This window comes from Xiphophorus hellerii, chromosome 16 (genome assembly GCF_003331165.1).
Source record: "Xiphophorus hellerii strain 12219 chromosome 16, Xiphophorus_hellerii-4.1, whole genome shotgun sequence".
NCBI lineage: Eukaryota > Metazoa > Chordata > Actinopteri > Cyprinodontiformes > Poeciliidae > Xiphophorus > Xiphophorus hellerii.
Genome location: NC_045687.1, coordinates 8,860,769 through 8,879,366, shown reverse-complemented (window position 1 = coordinate 8,879,366; position 18,598 = coordinate 8,860,769). Strand labels below are relative to the sequence as shown.

Below are 18,598 nucleotides of genomic sequence, written 5' to 3'. Positions count from 1 at the left end.
TCTCAAAAATAACACCCACAGGCCACAAAAACATGTAAAATCATTTTGTCAAACTCATACTTCTGGAAGAAAACAGCAACATATTAAGTGGTGAACTAAAATAACCACTTCTTGTCAAAAGCTGCTTGGTTGTTTTAGCCAAATCCAGATTATTGCCCAATCATTTAACACAGAGCCAAGGCCTTTCCTGAAAAAGATGCCATCTTTGGTAGCAGCCTGTGTCACTCTAAAATGAGTAAATATTTTTCCAGCCTTAATGTTTCTTCCATATAGGCAAAAGTTACTAGCACCATGTGCATTAATGTACCCTCATGCAGTCATGCATGCTGGCATTGCAGAGTCCTCGTATCAAAAGCAGATGGTGTCTCCTCTTTTAAAGCTGGAGGAAGTGCTGTCCATCATTTCCCAGATAATTGACTTGGAAAGGTTAGAGGTTTACAGGACAGATTTCATATGTAGCTCCTGCCTGCCAGCTTTGCTCAAGGTTTTAATCAGCCAAACATGTTGGCTGATTTTTACATGGGTGGGAAACATGCAGGAGGTCTATTGGTTTACTTCTGGCTAAATTGTCCGATCAGATCAGATCAGATCAGATCAGATCAGATTTTATTTGTAGTACACATATGAAAATAATTCTAGTGACAAATATAGCCACTAAATAATATTAAGTGTTGTCACTTAACAATATTGTAGATTATAATTATGCAAAACACATATTTCAGCTATTTCTATATAGTTAAAAATACTCAATGTTTCAAGTGAAAGTATTCCTACCCTTGAACTGTTCCACATTTTGTCATGCTATAGCTGCTACCTTCAATTTTATGCTAGATCCACATTTTGCTGCAATTTCATCTTCAAGATTTTAAAGGTACAGTGCTGCAAAGTATTCACAGCGCTTCACTTTTTCCACACTTTGTGATGTTACAGTCTTATTCCAACTTGTATTGAATTAATCTCTCTTTTGAAAATTACACACGCAAACACCCCATTTTGACAATAAAGAAAAAATATTTTGCGAACGTATTTTACTGTCTATTCTTTTTTACCTGGTAAGATTTTCCTTAACAAGGTTTGCTGTCAGGATGACCATCGTGTCTTGAAGGTACTTCATGAGAGGGGAAACAGCCTGGGAGAAATCCACATGTCACAAATATACAGTAGATGACAAAACTGACACAGGAATGAAAATGTCAGCTGGTTGTTGCTACATACGTCATCATTGTTGATGGAGTCTGGAGACAAGCTGATGTGCTGAATGTACCGCCGAAGTTCAGGCAGCATCTGCACACATAATGCTCAGGTATAGAAGAGCAAGCTAGTGTTTCAATCTATGACCATCTACTGACCAACAGATCTATGGTAGTCATGTATATACTGTATATACTGTATATATATATATATATATATATATATATATATATATATATATATATATACTGTATATATATATCTTTTTGCTTTCTTTCTGCATTCTTCAGTATAGTGGTAAACATTTATCTGGGTTGAAAAATATGAAGACACACTAATGTGGAAATTCTGCGGGGATATTTTTATAATTATTATCTAGGTCTTAGCTATGCTACTCTGAAATTTTTAATACTGATATTCTATCATTTAAAAAATAGACAAAAAGGCAAAATAATAAGAAATATTTTAGTCAGTAGGTGGTGATAATATCAAAATAGTTACCTACCTCTACAGAAAAAAGCTCATTTAAGAGCAGAGCTAATAATTATAGCTAAATGGGTATGTTTTATTGTTATTTTTTATTTAATTGAAGTTCAATATTTGCTGTGCTGGTGGATGCTGCAGAAAACATTTTGATTCGCAATTTATCTGACAGTTTTAATTAGCTTTGAAGATTTAACATGTGAATGTCCTATCAGTACAGATGTAGCCTGAGCTGAGGTTAATGTTTTCACCTTGTCGGTGAACACTGTGATTAGGCGCTTGGCTTCTCTTTGCAGGTCCAGGTCCATGTTGAACAGCTGCCCGTTGAGGGCTTTGTAGACCTGCTCTTTCCCCTCCGCTCCACACGACTCCTCCATGGCCCGCTCCACGCCAGGCCAGTCCAGGTCTCGAGGCAGGTGAGCCAGGAAAACACGCACATGCTCCACGTTGTTCAGGCCGATGCAGAGCTAGCCGAAAGCCAAGAGGAGCAAAAGAGGAGAAAGAGAGGGGTGGTGGAGGAGATAAAAAAGAAGGAAAAGAAGCAGAGCTACCAAGAAGTAGAGAGATGGCTTATGAGTATAAACAATTCATGACAGCAAGACACTTCTGCTCTATTTCTGTGCCGACATTTGTGCTCTCCTGCTGTGCTTTTGTGTTTACAAGCAGGAACTCTCTGATCGTTTTTACATCATCGTGTGCCCACCCCCTGCTTTGTCTTGCTACAGGCGGTACCTGCACTGTGAAATTCTTGTGGTCTCGGGCCAGCTGGTTCCTCTCAATCTTGCGCGTCATCATCTCTGAGTAGCAAACAGCTTCATTGCAGAAGTTCTGCGGGAGATGAAGGTAGGACCATTTGTACAACTTCATAACTTCGTAGGGATCGCATGCAATACAGATGCTACATTTTGTGGAAGGAAAAATATGGATGGTGGTCTATTTTTTTATTTTTTTTATTTACAAATTACCTGCCTGAGTGACTTATTTGTGGAAACAACTTTGGCTGCAATTGTAGCCACAAATGTTTTGGAGTTTTCATATCAGTGTCAAGTCTGCCCCAGCTGGTTTCCTTGTTTGGAAATTGTTCATGTATTTACAATTGAAACCAGATATTTACATTCACAGAATAGAAAGACGCATATGTGTTTTTTTTTTTTTCTTCACTGCCCGAGGTGAAATCAGACCAAATTTCTGATTTTTATGTTAGGTAAAGCCTTTTTTTTTTTTTAGGTTAGAATTAACAAAATAATTTCTATTTGCTAAATGCCAGAAAATGTACAGAGAACAAAACATTATTTTTTTTGTAACTTTCATCAAACTCAGAAGTTTTGGTGTATATAAATATATAGTTTCAGATGTATGTCCATCCCATCTTACCGCTAATTCTGACCAGTTATCCAGTTCCTACTAATGAAAAGCATTCCCACAGCATGATGGTGCCACCACCATGTATGCCAAGTAATATCAATTTGGAGTCATTTGTAGTTGTGCAATCTTTTTTTTTTTTTTGGACAATGGGTTGAACATCTCTCAACGGTTGAGTTATGGTTTTACAACCTGAAATTGCCTTAAACTTCTTTACAATTGTATTCCTTCATTGTCAGATATTTTATTTGGTGTTAATGATGCAGTTTGTTCACTTATGTTCCTTAACAAACCTTCACAGAACAGCAACATTTATAACGAGACTAGATTTAACTAGTTGTCTACTAACGGTCGTTTGTCGCACTGGATTTTATCCAATTTTTATGCCATACTTTCACAATTTTATTTGTAAGAAAATCTGAAAACCATGTATCTTTTTTGTTTTTGTTTCACTTCACATACATGTCCCCGGGGTGTTGGTTTATCACATACAATCTGAATGTACGTAATATTTAAAATTTGTGGTTGCAGTGTGACAAAATATGCAAAAATTCAAGGGATGCCAGTACTTTTGCAAGGCATTGAAAGTTTCTTTCTTCACTTCGACTGATAAAATCTTGCACGTCTCATAGGAGTCATCTCTTTATGACTGCAGGATATGAGTATGCATGTGTTGCAATGCTAAAAGTGGCACTCACGTCTGTCAGACGAGTGACAAAGATGAAGGCCCCCGCAGAGTCTGGCCAGGACAGCTGGAGCCAGATCTCACGTACCTGGCTGAAGCAAGCTGTCACTTCCACTGCTGAGCAACTGTGTTTGGCTTGTTGCACAGGCTGAAGCTGTTCACAAAACACATGCTTTTTAATCATTACACTGCCAGAACATGAATTTATTCAGAAAAAAAATAAACACTAATATTTTGTCAGGAGGCTTAACATACAACTTTTCACGGCATCCATGAACACGCATTATGTTTCAGTGAACCTGTTTCAATTTTATCTATTTGTTCACATTTACAGCATATTAAAGTAACCGTAATAACAAATCAAACGTGTCTCCTCAATCTACTCAACTAAAATGTAATTGTGTGGTCAAAAGCACTGAAAATAATATTTAACTTAATTCAATAATTATATGAGTTAAGGTTAGGCCATTAACCAGAACGGATGTCTGGTCCTAGGTGTAGCGCCTGTCATCACAGATCAACTCCAATTACTTTAATTACAAAAATAATTGCATTTGAAGAGCAGAAGCGTCCCACCTGATCTGTTTCCACAGCTTTGCGGATTCTGTCACAGGATCTGTCATGAACAATCTGCAGGAACTTATGAATCGACGACTTGAACCAGTTATGAAAGCCTGTCAGGGCCAACATTTTGGCGTCTCTGTTTGAGCAAAGCAGAAGTCTTTATGAATAAAAGGGAGGCTAATCAAATGATGAGGCTGGCATATGAATAGTCATTAAAGCTGAACAAACTTGAGGGGAAGAAACTCTCGGAAGCCCTTGAGGATCTTCAAAGACATGAAGAGTTCGAAGATGGTTTCCCCCATAGTCTGAGTCAGTCTGGAGCTCTCTTGCTCCAGAGTGCCACAGACCCGCTCCATTGCTACATTTACATCATCTGCTACCTGCCAGGAGGGAGAATTGGAAAGAGGCAGAGTCAAATTTAGCAACAACAACATCGCAGCATGACTCACAAAGACTTCAGAAGACTTTTTCACCTTGTTTCAAAGACTTACCTGTTTTTCCAGCTGCCTGTATGATATGCTGAAGTAATCTACTTTCACAGCACTGTGAGAGCAAAAAACGAAATGACATGAGACCAACTACTAGGCAACAACACAAAATGAGTCTTTGATTGTGAACCAAGTCTTCACAGCCTTTGAAGACTTGGTTGTATTTCATAAAATACATAGCACACACGGTTGGCTTTAGTAAAAAAAATCACCTGTAGAAGAGTTTGTTGTAGATGTTTTGGCCTCTCTGTACATCTGCACAAACTGCATCAATCACCTGAACCATTTTTTTCAGCTGCTCCTCCAGAGACTGAATTGTTAGGGAAGATTAACAAGCTTCATCATGCTTAGTAAAATAAGATTACTTCTATTTTTACACATTATACACTTACCCCTTCCTCTGGTTTGTACTGGGCAATTAAGCTTTCATACCACTCAGACGTCCCTTTCTGTTGATGAAAAGAAACAATGGGTTTTACCGGTGATGTAACAACATTTAGTGACATATTTTGTCAAAGTGAAGTCAGCACTGGTTGCTGTCAGCATGTTAATGCCTCTGAGGATTAAAATGTGAAGTTTTGTCATAATCAAAAGACATGAATATTTCTGGTTCAACTTTCCCACCTAATAGTAGCTATGTCCAAGACTGTTAATTTGAAGAGGAAAAGGAAGTGTGTTGCCAGAGGCCAGTTCTGTAACCTTCTGGTTACAATGCTATCAAAAATGTTCTTTTAAATCATCTGTGCGGCATTATTTTTTGTACTTTGGTATAAACAAAAACTGTAGGAGGGTTGAATGAAATTGTAAGCTCTGTGAAATCTGGGGAACTGTTAGTTCTGAGTTTTACAATGGCTAGAATTTCCCACCATCCCTTAAAATAGCAAGATTACTCATAACGCTTGAAAGAGGCACTCCACAGTAAATCAGTTCTGGACGCATTTGTCCTGTATTTTTATGAATCAGTGAAAATGTATTTGTAGCTTATATAAAATACCAAAACTGATCAAAGAAGAATAAGATTATTCTACACTGAACTGAGACTCTTCATAGGTTTATAAAGTCTTTATTGATGGGTGAACTTCTATGTTTTTTGCACTAGGACTTCAATAAAAACTGCTAAATTGACTAACTTGGGGTGATAACTTGTAGTTTCCGTTTTATTTTTCAAAAATATCACTAAATTTGTGATAGTTTGACATTGATTTTTTTTCTGTGATTCTGATACAAATAATAACCCTCTTTTCCTTGTGCTTGCATTGCTTTTTCTGAATATAGTCTGTATTGTAAATTGATACACCATTTTCCAGAGCAAACTTCATGTAACACAACCTATCAGATTTCCAGTTATTTCTATTTTGGCAGACCAAACTACTACAACAGCAAGAACAAGTCCTGTGGCGTTTCACTGAGTTGTAATACAGATGTTCTGTTTTGCTATAAATGCTCGCCCATTGTTACCTTGACAGCAGTGGTGATGTCCAAATGAAGCTCATTTCGGAGAGGACAAACAGTCTTAAATGCCCTCATGTTTTGCATGTAGCCAATCCCCCTGGCATGCACAGACAGGAAAAACCAATTACATGACAAAATTGCTATTCAACTCATCACATAGTGACACATTGTTCTCAGAGTTTAGCAAGTATAATAGCTGCAATCTCACTAAATGAATTTCAGTCTAATTGTATGCAGGAGTCTGGGTTATTTATGCAGGAGGAGAAAGATACGTGTTTGGTGTGTATGAGAGTTTGTATGACTGGCAGTTTGTTTTTATGTAATAATGGGGTCCATTACCTGAGCAATCACTAACTTCTGTAAATATGTTGACAAAATTACAATTCCCACATGAACATTTTTGAATAATTTTGTTTCTTCAGATTTAAATCATTCCAAATATCTGAATAATAAATGTCTGTTTCTGGTTAGAGAATACTCAAAAACATTACATTGCTTTGTATAGCATAAAGTTATTGTTTCTAAATTTTCTGATCATCAATACCTTGTCTTGTTGAGATAAATGTTGTCATGGCGATCTGCTCAAGCTCACATGTTTCTAAGATACATCTACAAACATCTACTGCACTTTCAATCTTTAAAAAGACACGAGTAGCTTCAGATTTGTTTTGTATTGCAATGTAAGCATCAAGTGCAAGAACATTTTTACAAGTTGCATGAAAGCTTAGCATGATATAAATGAAAAATAATATAAAGATAGATGAGAATATGTCAGAATACTGGCACACAAAATTCTGCCTTTTTTAGCATTTGTGCGACAATTTGTTGTTAGAAACAAATGATCGTTATTTTGTTTCGTATGGAAATGAGAAATGATCAAGATAATATCATTGTAATATACTGTGATATTACTGCTGCCTGCACAGAGTGTGACTGACCGGCTTTAGTCTCTCTGTGTTCGTTGGAGTGAAAAAGGTTCTTGATATGGGAGAACAGGCGAGAGCCTGATGTGATGGTGCTGTGACTTTACCTCAGCATGAGCTCGTAGCGTGTAATGGCAGCAGCGCTTGTGCAGGGGAAAACCTGACGCATGTTCTTCATCAGGCACAGGCAGTGCTCTGTGTACAGTCTGAAGCTGTCTGATAGCTGCCTCTCCTGGACACAGGAAGGGCCCTCAGTTATAGCTTCCAGTACACTAGCTGTGGGACATTTTTGGCTGAACCAAAAACCTTGATGAATGCCAGTGAAGGGCTGAGCTAATGAGGTGACTGTTTCTAGGTGATGGAAGTTTTTTTGTTTGTTTGGTTTTTTTCCCCTATTGGGAAGCCAATAATGTAGAACCTACCAGGTCTCCCCTCACGGTGGGAGGGTCCCACTCTGCATCGATGGTCCTCAGGAGGCGCAGCAGCAGGGAGTAGCACAGCCTCTGGTTCCGATGATGGTTGCTGTAGCACTGCCAGCGCCTGCATAAAACAAAAGAAAATATGCACCTTGCAGGCAAATGCTTCAGGTCGCATACTCAATTTAATCAATGTAATTTTGTCATTAATACCTACACAATAGCCTGCTGTAGAGGTGAGAGATCAGTTTGCACAGCATGGTGAGTTAGTACAGTCCATGCTGGAGGAGAAACCTGTCCATTCCAGTTGTATGGCTCTCTCTGGGGTTTTAAAAGAGTGACAAGGTAATTTTATTCACATATTATGCAAAGTAAGATGCTTTTTTTTTGTCAAACAGATTTTGTTTGTGTGTGAGCTGTTACAAACATTTAAATACTAACAAAGGTTTAATACCAATGTAGAACAAAAAGCACCCGTCACTTCAGAATAATTACAACACTTAAATCAGAAAAAAGAGAAGCTAGTAGCTCCAAGAAAGGTTGCGGCAAAATCATAACCAGTGCAACAGCTTTGTTCAGTCCAACAAATTAAAGTTTAACGAGAACGCCTTATCCATCCTTTTAAACAAACTATGATAAGTTTATGGGCTTTACATGCTAATTTTTTTTTGCACAAAATCATTCACAGGTAATATTTCATTCTTTCAAATTGACCTGTTTTAGGCAGCTGCCACTTTTATGCAAATAAATTGTCACGCCCTCCCAACTCATTATTTACACTTGCCCTTTATACACGTCCAAATGCCTGCAAACAGATGTGTAATTGTACATCTTTGCCCCTGGATCAGACCCAGAAGCATAAGAAGATGAGCCTCCTTCGGTTTCTAATGATAAGCCAACAACAAAACACTGGTCTTTTCCGGCAGCCACAGCATACATACAGCAATAAATTGATCAGCTCCATTGTAACAAATACTGATAATTGAGCAGAACTGATTAGGCGTGCTTTATCTCAATAAAGAGATCAGGTTGTTGTTTTTATGAAGATATGAGCATAAAAGACAAAGTCCATACTAATCCATAACCTTTGAATATTTTTCTTTCAAACTGAAATACATATCTAACCAGAATCATTTTATTAGCCAAGATTGTGTGCACAAACAAGGACTTTATCTTCGGTTTAAAGCACTCAGATGTAAGATGACTCAGATGTAGTGTACAGATGTAAAATATAAATATATATAGTTTACAGAAAATAAAATAAAGGAGAAAAAGAATATGCATACTAATAGTTTTTATGTAAAGACAAAGGAAAAAATTAAAGCTAAGTTGTGGTACTCTTCTTTTTTTTCACAGTAGAGTAGCTGACTCTGTTCATCAAAGACAACCTGGGGAAAGACATTGTGTCTGTGGAGGCTGGTTTTGGAAAATAGCGCCACCCTGAATGTAAAGATAAAAACAGTTTTAATATTAATCTTGTAAAATGGTCTCAAGCATTTCTGAAGGTCTTTGATTTCGTTTTCTTTCAAGTTTTTCGGTTAACTTCATCATCCCTTTAACAGGAATGTTTTATCTTTTTTACTTGTGTAGGCACTTAACTCAGACCTATGAATGTATCAGACACAAAAGGCTCCCACACACAAGGCATAAGCCATTAAAAAGATAACTTGCAAAAAATAAAAAATAAAAAAATAAAATCATTTGGGTCTTTTTCACACATTCTTTCCCAATGATATCTACTTAGATGAGTGAGAAAGGCAACATAATGTCATACAAATTCTGTGTTGACTCAGACAGCTAAAAGAACCTGACACAAAGTAGATATTTAGCTTTGTGATGATCATCTCTCAGTTACATTTTGAGGGTTTTATGACACAAAGGCAAAATATGCAGTTTTGATGAGGAAAGATCAAAGTGAAAACAGGTGAAGCATCAGCCAAAAGCCATAGAAAACATTTAAAAGGCCTTCAGAAACCTCAGTTGAGTTGATCAAGACCAATTTAAAAGCGTATAACATTGTGTTTCTTCTTAGATTAAAAGATTTATGAAATCAACACCTGTGCAGAATACTAACAGTTTGTGGTAATGCACAGTGCATTACAGATTTGTTCTGTTATTGCTTTTTTGTTGTGCTTAATTTAAACCTATTTGAAACTGAGCAAATATAACAAGAGTATATATAAAAAGTAGTTTTTAATAAATTATTATTTCAGTTAGTAGGAAAATTTTCTACCTATGAAAGTGGCATGACCCGTGAAACGCCACGCCACAGAATCTTGATCTAATTTAGGTCTGCACTTTCACTAGGCCATTCCAAAACCTTACCTTTTTTTAGCCATTTAGAGGTGAAGCTATTTGGGGTCCTTGCCTAACATAAGTGCGCTTCAGTTCACAACCTGATGGTCAAACTTTTCTCGTCAGGATTTTCCAGAAGAAAGCAGAATTTACAGTCCGATCAATCAGAGCAATCATCCAAGGTCATGAAGCATCCAAACAGCACCAGAAATTTACATAACCACTACCGTGGTTTAGAGCTAAGATGATATTTTTTTATTTTAAATGCTACGTTAGTTTCAAACATGAGATAGCAGCCTTTCAGAAGTTAAAATATGTCTCTCAGTCCACAGAATATGTTCTAAAGGTCTTAAAGAAACTAAGGTTTTCTTAAAAAAAATGTAAATCTCAGATGATTTATGAAAGGGAAACAAAGATTGAATTGGACAGTTTTTTTTCCTCAAAATAAATGATATCACAATCAAAAAGGTAATCTGTATTCTCTCAGTTACATTTTGTCTGAAATATTCAGTATAACAAAAAAACAAAAACATAAGAAATTCTACAATGTCACAAACAAAATTTCTCAGTATTGGGTGTATAACATATTTGAACCAATAATCTGCAGAAATCTTACCTTAACTTGAGCATGCTCGTATTCCACAATCTGACTCAGAAGTTTCTTGTGAATGGAGACGTTTGTGTCCCTCTTTGATAAAGTTGTGTCTCTCTGAAAGTAAAACATTAATTAGAGGATGTACAAATAGACAGGTGCACATTTAATTGATGACGTCCTGTAGAAACCTGGCTCGTGAAGACTTTCAGAATAAGGTGACATTCTCCCTGAACTTTAGATGCACTTGACCGCGGCTCCAGCTTAAACCAGGTATCATATCCAGCAACAGGAATTTCCTGCAAAAAATAGTCAGTTCACAGTTTTGTTTCCAGTTTGATTTTGCATGTTTTGATGTAGTAGCTCTGCATGCTGATTGGACAGACATCGTCGCTCACATTCAAAGAAATGTTGATGCATCCGAGGAAGTCGTCAACGTTCTCCTCAGACCCCGATGATGCTGAGCCATTGGAACGCACTGACTTTGCTATTTGCTTAAAATACCTGGAAAGAAAAAAAACCCCAACTAATTTCCAGTTTTATTACTTGAAATTAAAATCTTGCCATTTTCACCATGAGCAAATGATTCTCTGGTCCCTTGGTTGTGATTGACATTCGGAGGTTTTCATTAGACATGTCTGCTATTTATCAGGCTCTGCTGTCTGTGTGCACAGCTTTATGGGCGGCTGGCTTTTCTGTGAGCGGCTTTCAAAGGATAAAAATCAAATGATTTTCTGTGGAATCAACAAGCAGGACATAGCTAGTTTTTTTAAGCAAATGGATACAAAGGCCTCTTCATTCAATAACTGCCACTTCATGCTTTTTTCACATGTAAGTGACCATTTTATTGATGGGTTTAATTTATCTTCTGTTTACTGCCACAATACTGACTGGGTGAATTCACTGCTGAACCAATTATGCATCAGGTTTTGCACTGGATCAGGACCTGTTGCATCTTTACACATCAAAACAACCAGTAAACAGAAATAGTCACAAAGAAAAAGGCCTTCTAGATATTTACCGTCTACTAGTAGATACAGAAAACAGATTTTAATATGAAACCTGAGTAAAAAAAAAACTCAATTCAGGACAATCTGACCATATGTGATAAAGTAAATGTTAAATCATGGGTTGACTTTGATTAGCCACATTGCCAAATAAAATCAGTTAAACAGAATATTATATTGTTTAAAACATTGTTTTAAAAAAGGCTTTTTTATGTTTAAATCTAAATTGTTTTTTTTTTTACAGTATTGAAAACTGATGTATTTTTCACCTGCCCATTCCTCGAAGCCCACTGACTTCGTTGAGCTTTTTGCAAGCCTCCGCAACAGATACATCATCATCATGATCCCTGCAGAAAAAGAAATTACTCACAGGTTAGCATAAGGTTGAGTTTCTTCTAGTTTACTGTTTCAGTTTGATAAACCATGAGGAGAACTGAGAAGTAAATGACGCGTCGAATAGAATGACTTTGAGCGACTTATACTTTCTGAGTAGAAACAAGTTTCAAATAGGAAATGTATACATTCTCCAAAACTGCCAAAAAAAATTTTGATGAAAAAATGTTACAAATAAGTAATGCATGACCATTCCCTAAACAAATAAAAAACAATTACGGTACAAAAAAACCCCAAAAACATGTGTATTTGTAAAGTGTTATCTAAGTGTCTCTCCTACAGTTGCGATGAATAATTTAAATATTTAATTGCACAAATTCTAATAGTCACTAGAATGACTACAACTTTGTTGACGACCTTTCTTAACCAAACAAGTGTTTCAGGATTCCAGGATAAAGTAATTTAGTGCATGACTTTCTCTTATAATCAGGAACTTTTCTTGTCCACATGCTTTTCGTGGATTTATAGAAAGATTACAATCATGTTCCCCTGAGAGGACATTGTCCACGTATGTAACAGGTACAAGGAGTGCCAGGATAGCTTTTTGCAGGCTTAACCAGTCCCTGTAGGACCAAAGAAAGCACTGTGTTCACATTCTTGGCATAAAATGTGTGAAGTGGCTAGGTTCTCTAAGCCTTATTCTGGTTCTTAAATGGAAAAAAGGGAATGTGCACTTCATGTGAAAAGAATGGAATAATCTTGTTTGCATCGATGAAGCTGGTTAAGTAAGCATGATTGATCGTGTAGTCAGGACACATAAGGCAGGATGGAAACTTGGAGTTAAAGTTTGTTTTAAAACATAGAGTTTTATAAAACCTTGCTCATTTGTTAGCATTAGTTCCTTTTACTTAAAGTGTAAATATCACTATGAGATTATTAAAAAAGTAAATAAAACCATTTAATGCTCCAAGCTAACATGTAATTGAGACCCGTGGTGTGTAAATCTACAGATACCATCAAAACTCCGCAACAATTTCAAACTAACCCTTAAAGCTAAGTTTCACAGAAAAAACTCAACATCACCCTCTTCGGGTCAGGCAGGAAACTAGCTACGTAAGTGTGTCAGTCTAGTTCTTTTGCTGACTCCATAAGGCATGTAGGGGCAGATCCTCTCTGCTTTTACATCCCCAGTTCAAAAGATTTGTGTGAAAACTGCTTAAAAACAGTTCAACATGTCTAAAGGCAGTCTGTTACACAGTCTCAGACTCTTACACCTATAGGATAATGGTAAAGTTCAGTTAAAAACGAGGCGATAATGTTATTTATTTTCTCAATTTTTAAGTAAAGACAGAACTTCATTTTAAAGTAAATCAAATCTCCTTTGACATCCCTTATAAACTATAAGGTCTTTTTCTGCAGCTCAATTAAAAAATAGGAATAACTGATATGCAAAGAATTACATTGTAGCAGCTTTGCTTGTGTTCTCAACTTACCATATGTCCAGATGCAAGAGGTCATTGTGAACATCGTCTATTTCACTAAAAACAGATAAGAAAAACAGAAAAAACACATTGGCCTTTGATCCTCCTCATGACTAAGATTGGCATTAAACACCTCAGTTCTGCTCTCACAGCAGTGAATATGTGGTGAGCTGGTCATACAACTAACAACTTGCGGCGTTAGTGTGAAACAAATGAAACCGTGATTTCTGCATGTGACACAGTAATCGTCATGGACAGCACGTTTCAGAAAGCTTAAAGGTTTTTCTTGTACTCACAACACAAAGTGTTCATCCCACACTGGGTTTAGAGTCTCTGGCTTGACTTCGGTCACCTGAATGCATCTGGCAGGTAAAACTTCTTTGGTGCTAGAGCGTTTCTCCAGCTTTTCCCTCCTCTTTCTGAAGCTGAACTTTCTCTCCTTTTTCTCCTCAGTTTCTCGAGGGCTCTGACCCACCAGGATTCCCAGCATGCAGTAGGGGTCACTGTACCCTGTCATAGAGAAGGGAATAAACAATGCTTTTTCACATCCATCAGTACTTAGATAAATCGGCAACTGAAAATAATTCTTACAGTCCTGCAGTGAATCATTGCTAATGGTCAAAATGACTCAAAAACCTTTTAAGAAGCGCTTGTGAGTGGGGGTGGGGGGGTTAATCCAAAGAAGTCAAATAAAAAAGCATTTCGGTCGCATTTTACTACAGGACAAAGTATATTTCATGAAACACATTGTTTCCCATTAGAAAATACTTAGCTCATGCTTGAATGTTTTTACCATTTGCATCCTTGGCCATCAGGTTCTTTGCTTTCATAACAGAGACTCTCAAGGAAAAACTGGCTCGCTGTAAGAAAGGAATATTTATTACTAAAGAAACCCGAACCAACAGGCAAATATCAGTATGTGCTGCGAAGGAAGAGTGTATTTTATCAAATTCTTGCATGACTGAACAGATTCAAAACGGAGATAAGGCTTCAGTTTAGCAAGGAGTGGTATTTGGAAAAGTTTGACTTAATAACAAGCTTTGTTAAACTTATAAAATTTAACCTCATCTGGGTTTTGATTTCTGCCAGATTAACAAGGGTGTCAGTGCATTACTGCTACAGACTTAAAAAAATATGTATGTATGTAATAACACACCTCACTATTAAAATGCGATGATATTTCATCTCAAATTGCAATTTGTCTTGCGAAGTGCTGTCTAGTTGCTTTTTTTATGAGATTGTCTGGCTAAAAACCTCTACAGGCGTGTTTTGCCTAAGAGACCTGATGCATTTTTCGCTCCATAACTTATTTAGCTGGAACCTTGTAATTTACCCCTTCTCTTTCTTTCTTTTGTTTGCTTGTACTGTGGGGTCCAAAAAGAGTCATTCATGCAAAACACATCCACAGACACAAAGCAGTAACTGCTCCTATTGGAGGAGTGTTGTCTTGTTTAGCAGCTGAGTGAAGGAGAGAGTCTCTTTTCTCAGAAATAAAAAGCCATAATCTTCAGCATAAACATGTAACCAATGATTCTGTCACAGGGATATTTAAACAGACCAAAATTATTCAGACCCTTGGCAGATTTAAATTGGAGATGATTTTCAATCAACCAAGAAGTATTTCTGATAGTAAATGAGGTAGGAGTTATTTAAAACTATTTTTAAAAAACATGTTTTCATTTTACATTTTAATTAGAAACTGAAAAAATGGAAAATTACTTATAAATTTCTCAATAACCAATGAATTTTTTTTTTTTAGACATTTAAGTAACTATCTTAGTTACCCTAAGATGGCTTAGGTGCTATCTTAGTTGCTAGTTTACCTGAACTGGGTTTACCGACCTGAACTGTCGGGAAACCCTTTATCTTAGTTGACCAGACTTTAGCATGGTTCCACCAGTACTTTGATTTATTTATTTTTGGTGATGAGCTAAAAGTCTTGAAAACAGCTAGGTATTAACCATGCATGAGGAAGCCTCATGTACAAGTAACTTCCTAACTTAAAATCTATTGCTACAAAAATTCTTACTAATTCATTTCCCAAGCATAATAATCAAAAGCTCCTGGTAAATGAAAAAGTACTACCTACCTTAGAATTTTCCTTCGTTTATCATGTAATTTTATAATTTTATAGTGGTCAAATCAGTGCAATTATAGGATATGCTTTATGGCCCCAGGGAACTACTTTTGTAGTTCCAGGAAAGGATAATTTGGATATATGTAAGCCTCACATGTGAAGGTATGTCATTTAAGCCCAACATTCTAGTAAATCTATGTTTGAGACTGTCTTTATGAAGTACAGCAGGAAGTAGTTGTTGCCCTGTTTTGTTTACAGCTTAGGCTGATGAAAAACATTGGACTGGCTGACAAGAGTTGGTTTCCTAACAGCTGAGGAAACATTTTAAATATTATTTAGAAAAAACATCAGTGTAGTTTTTTTTTTTGTTTACCCAACAGTATTGTAAAATCCTGTCTCTCAGTGTGATGCATCATCATGGTGTCATTATAGTGTTGGCATAACTGTACATCTATTGTCAGCTTCAGAAGGTGACAGAGTAAAATGCCTCACCTTTGATTCTTGAACTTTTTGAAGAATGATCTCATGTTCCTCATCACCCATGTCAAACACCTTGAAAAAGATGTTGATATAATTATTATTATGTAGTTACATGTAACAGTAATATTTGCTAATTCTGCTAATTCTGCTTTTGCAAAAAAGAAATAATTGAACATTACTGTGGTTTTAAACTCTTGCTTGTTTCTTTAGTACCTGAACTGTTGGAAAACCCTTTGAAATAGGACTCCCATTTCATTTCAGACAACCAAAAGGCTACAATCCTTAGTGCAGCGTAATCACAGCTGAATATCAGTGCAAAGTGTAACTGGGCTTTGATGTTTAATCAGTTTTGAGCCAAGAGCATCTGCTTGAATTCTTACAGCCTCCTCACAACAAATAACACTCTCTGGGAGGCCACCATCAGTGTTACTGACAGAAATTTAATGAAGCTCCAGGAACACAGTCTGTTCTATGGTTGTGCTTGTGATTATTACATGACACTCAGACAGACAGAAAGGCAGACACACAGACAGATACCTTCAGCAGGTAAGCAAACAGCTCGTCGTCACTTTTCACATGTTCTGGAGCAGGCACGCCAACCCTGTTGACCACCGTGTACACAGCTTCCTCATAAAGCAGATCCAGCTACATGAAAACACACTCCACTCAATAACTTCCTTTGAAGGATAAATGCACAAGTTCTTTTCCCTACATGATTTCTGCTCTGCTGCACATCACAAGCAGGGATAAAAGCCACGTTTCTTTCCCCTCTTTTCGTCTTTTAAAACATAACTCCTGCTGAAACACAATGGAAATAGCAAAAAACAAGCCGACACACCTCTGTCCTGCTGACTCTTTCAGATATAAAGGCCTGGTCCACATGCTCTTGTGGTGGCGGCATTGTGCATGGCCCTCTTTGGCACTGCAAGGAGACAAATTCAGTTTAGGCTCTGATAAAAAAGGTTCTGCTGGTCATCAGAGAGGAGAAGCTGAGGTCGCAGTCAGATATTGGAAAGTATCACTTAAGTCAGGTGAAAATACTTCACAAAGGTTGGTCTGGAAACACAATAAAGCAATCAGAAACGGCTAAGGAGCTGTAAATGTCATCAGCATGGACTTCAGAACTGTATGGAAAATTACAAGCTGTATTCACAATTAATAAGAGCTTGGCTGATATTATCTATACAAGGTCACATTATTCTTATTTAGATATTTACATTAACACTAAAATCGTTATAAGCTTTAAGGGTTATATTGCATACAGTTGAGATTTATTTACTCTTACATAATACATAAGTGAGAAAAAAATCACAATTTTGTAAAATAATGCCTATCTATACAATAGCATAAACTATTGAGTAAGATCATTTTTAATTAATGTTAAAAACTGAAGAAAGAAATCCCACTAAATTTCGATGTCACAACTACAAATAGAAACTTAATTTCTTTTAGTTTGTCCATTTTTAAAGCAGTGTGGATATGATTCACGTCTTGACCAACGTTGACGGTTTCCGTTTGTGTCATTTTACTGAGCTAACATGCAGTAATTTGGGTGTGAAGTCATGAGTTGCTCTCATCAGTCATGTCTTGCTCTGCCAGTAAAGTCTGAACATATCAGTCGACAGCAGCGTGCAACAGCTGAGCTCCCAGTTTTCTGAGCACCCTGTTTAACCCAGTCCGTCTGTCTGTGGACGTCATAGTGGTCATGATGGTGGGCTGAAAGACAGCTCTGTGCCCTGCTGGCTACACAAACTGTTCACGTTTCGAGTGTGTAACAGATGGAAAGGTGGAAGTTGGGTTGGGGTTACCTCAGCCTGGGCTGCCCGCATCATGTTCTCCTGTTTCTGCAGGATGGCATTCATACGCTCAAAGAACTCCGCACTTTCCCCTGAAATCCTGCCAAGAAAGTGGAGCAAAATGAGAAACTGTTCTTATTTCTACAACTTATCATAAGAGGACAAACTACATAGATTGACCTAAATAGGCTGCATCACCTGATTTGCTAGGCACATGAATATTTATGAGTATTAGGTGAACACACATCCATGTTTGGTGACATTGGTGAGATCAAACAGCGTCTTGTTAACACACATTTTGATCAGGGTTTATCAATTCATGATACATGACATCAATGTGCTACAGGACTTCCTCTCCTGCAGTTCTGTGTTTTTATCAGATGTATAAACACCTTCTCTTGTCTAGCATTAGAAGGCTTTCAGTTACACTCTGCATGAAGCATGTTAATCAAATTTTATATGTCGGGTTGTGCCCAATATGCAAATGATGCTTTTCTGTTTCCTCCAGGTGGGAATGAATCCCAAAACTCCCGCTAGTCACAGTTGTCATGGTGATGAGGGCATGTTCAGAAAAAGGGTAGCTGGCTGAACACCTTGGGAATCCCCAATAAATCCGCCCTCTCACCAACCTCTCCCCCCTCCCAAATCTCTCAAGGGGTACCTTCCTCTCAGGCTGTATGGAAATAACATAACTGCCCTGATGTGAGCTGTAGCAGAACCGGCACAATCACTCGGGCTGTGTTTTTTTTCCCTTTATTTTTTAACGCCTCATCCTGACTATCCCCTCCCACTGTGATTCTGTCTTCTTTCTCATCTATCAGGCAACACTGTGCAGAAGAGCCCCTACTCCCTTCTTTATTAGCGTCATCACTTCGCAGCAGGCATATGGCAGCCCATCCCAGCACCCACTGACTTTCAGCATGGTGGGAGAGCGGATGGTAAACTCGTGAGGGTGTTTATGGAGACTAATAGA

The 18,598-nt window shown here is 37.4% G+C and overlaps 1 protein-coding gene across 2 annotated transcripts in view; it reads right to left on the bottom strand.

The window, feature by feature from the left end:
* Positions 1-18,598, bottom strand: part of baiap3 (BAI1 associated protein 3) — a 41,484-nt gene that overhangs the window by 7,381 nt on the left and 15,505 nt on the right. For both annotated transcript variants that reach the window (XM_032587124.1, XM_032587122.1), the window contains 25 exons: positions 17,638-17,725; positions 16,668-16,751; positions 16,367-16,474; positions 15,842-15,901; positions 14,066-14,132; positions 13,569-13,782; positions 13,285-13,329; positions 11,728-11,805; positions 10,850-10,955; positions 10,643-10,750; positions 10,476-10,568; positions 7,782-7,885; positions 7,571-7,688; positions 7,256-7,380; positions 6,232-6,322; positions 5,166-5,222; positions 4,986-5,083; positions 4,777-4,828; positions 4,514-4,665; positions 4,298-4,421; positions 3,735-3,875; positions 2,407-2,502; positions 1,926-2,141; positions 1,216-1,284; positions 1,050-1,129 (listed from right to left, as the gene is read on the bottom strand). In XM_032587124.1, coding sequence (XP_032443015.1) covers positions 1,050-1,129; positions 1,216-1,284; positions 1,926-2,141; positions 2,407-2,502; positions 3,735-3,875; positions 4,298-4,421; positions 4,514-4,665; positions 4,777-4,828; positions 4,986-5,083; positions 5,166-5,222; positions 6,232-6,322; positions 7,256-7,380; positions 7,571-7,688; positions 7,782-7,885; positions 10,476-10,568; positions 10,643-10,750; positions 10,850-10,955; positions 11,728-11,805; positions 13,285-13,329; positions 13,569-13,782; positions 14,066-14,132; positions 15,842-15,901; positions 16,367-16,474; positions 16,668-16,751; positions 17,638-17,725 — 2,574 coding nt within the window. The remainder of the gene's footprint in view (positions 1-1,049; positions 1,130-1,215; positions 1,285-1,925; positions 2,142-2,406; positions 2,503-3,734; positions 3,876-4,297; positions 4,422-4,513; positions 4,666-4,776; positions 4,829-4,985; positions 5,084-5,165; positions 5,223-6,231; positions 6,323-7,255; positions 7,381-7,570; positions 7,689-7,781; positions 7,886-10,475; positions 10,569-10,642; positions 10,751-10,849; positions 10,956-11,727; positions 11,806-13,284; positions 13,330-13,568; positions 13,783-14,065; positions 14,133-15,841; positions 15,902-16,366; positions 16,475-16,667; positions 16,752-17,637; positions 17,726-18,598) is intronic.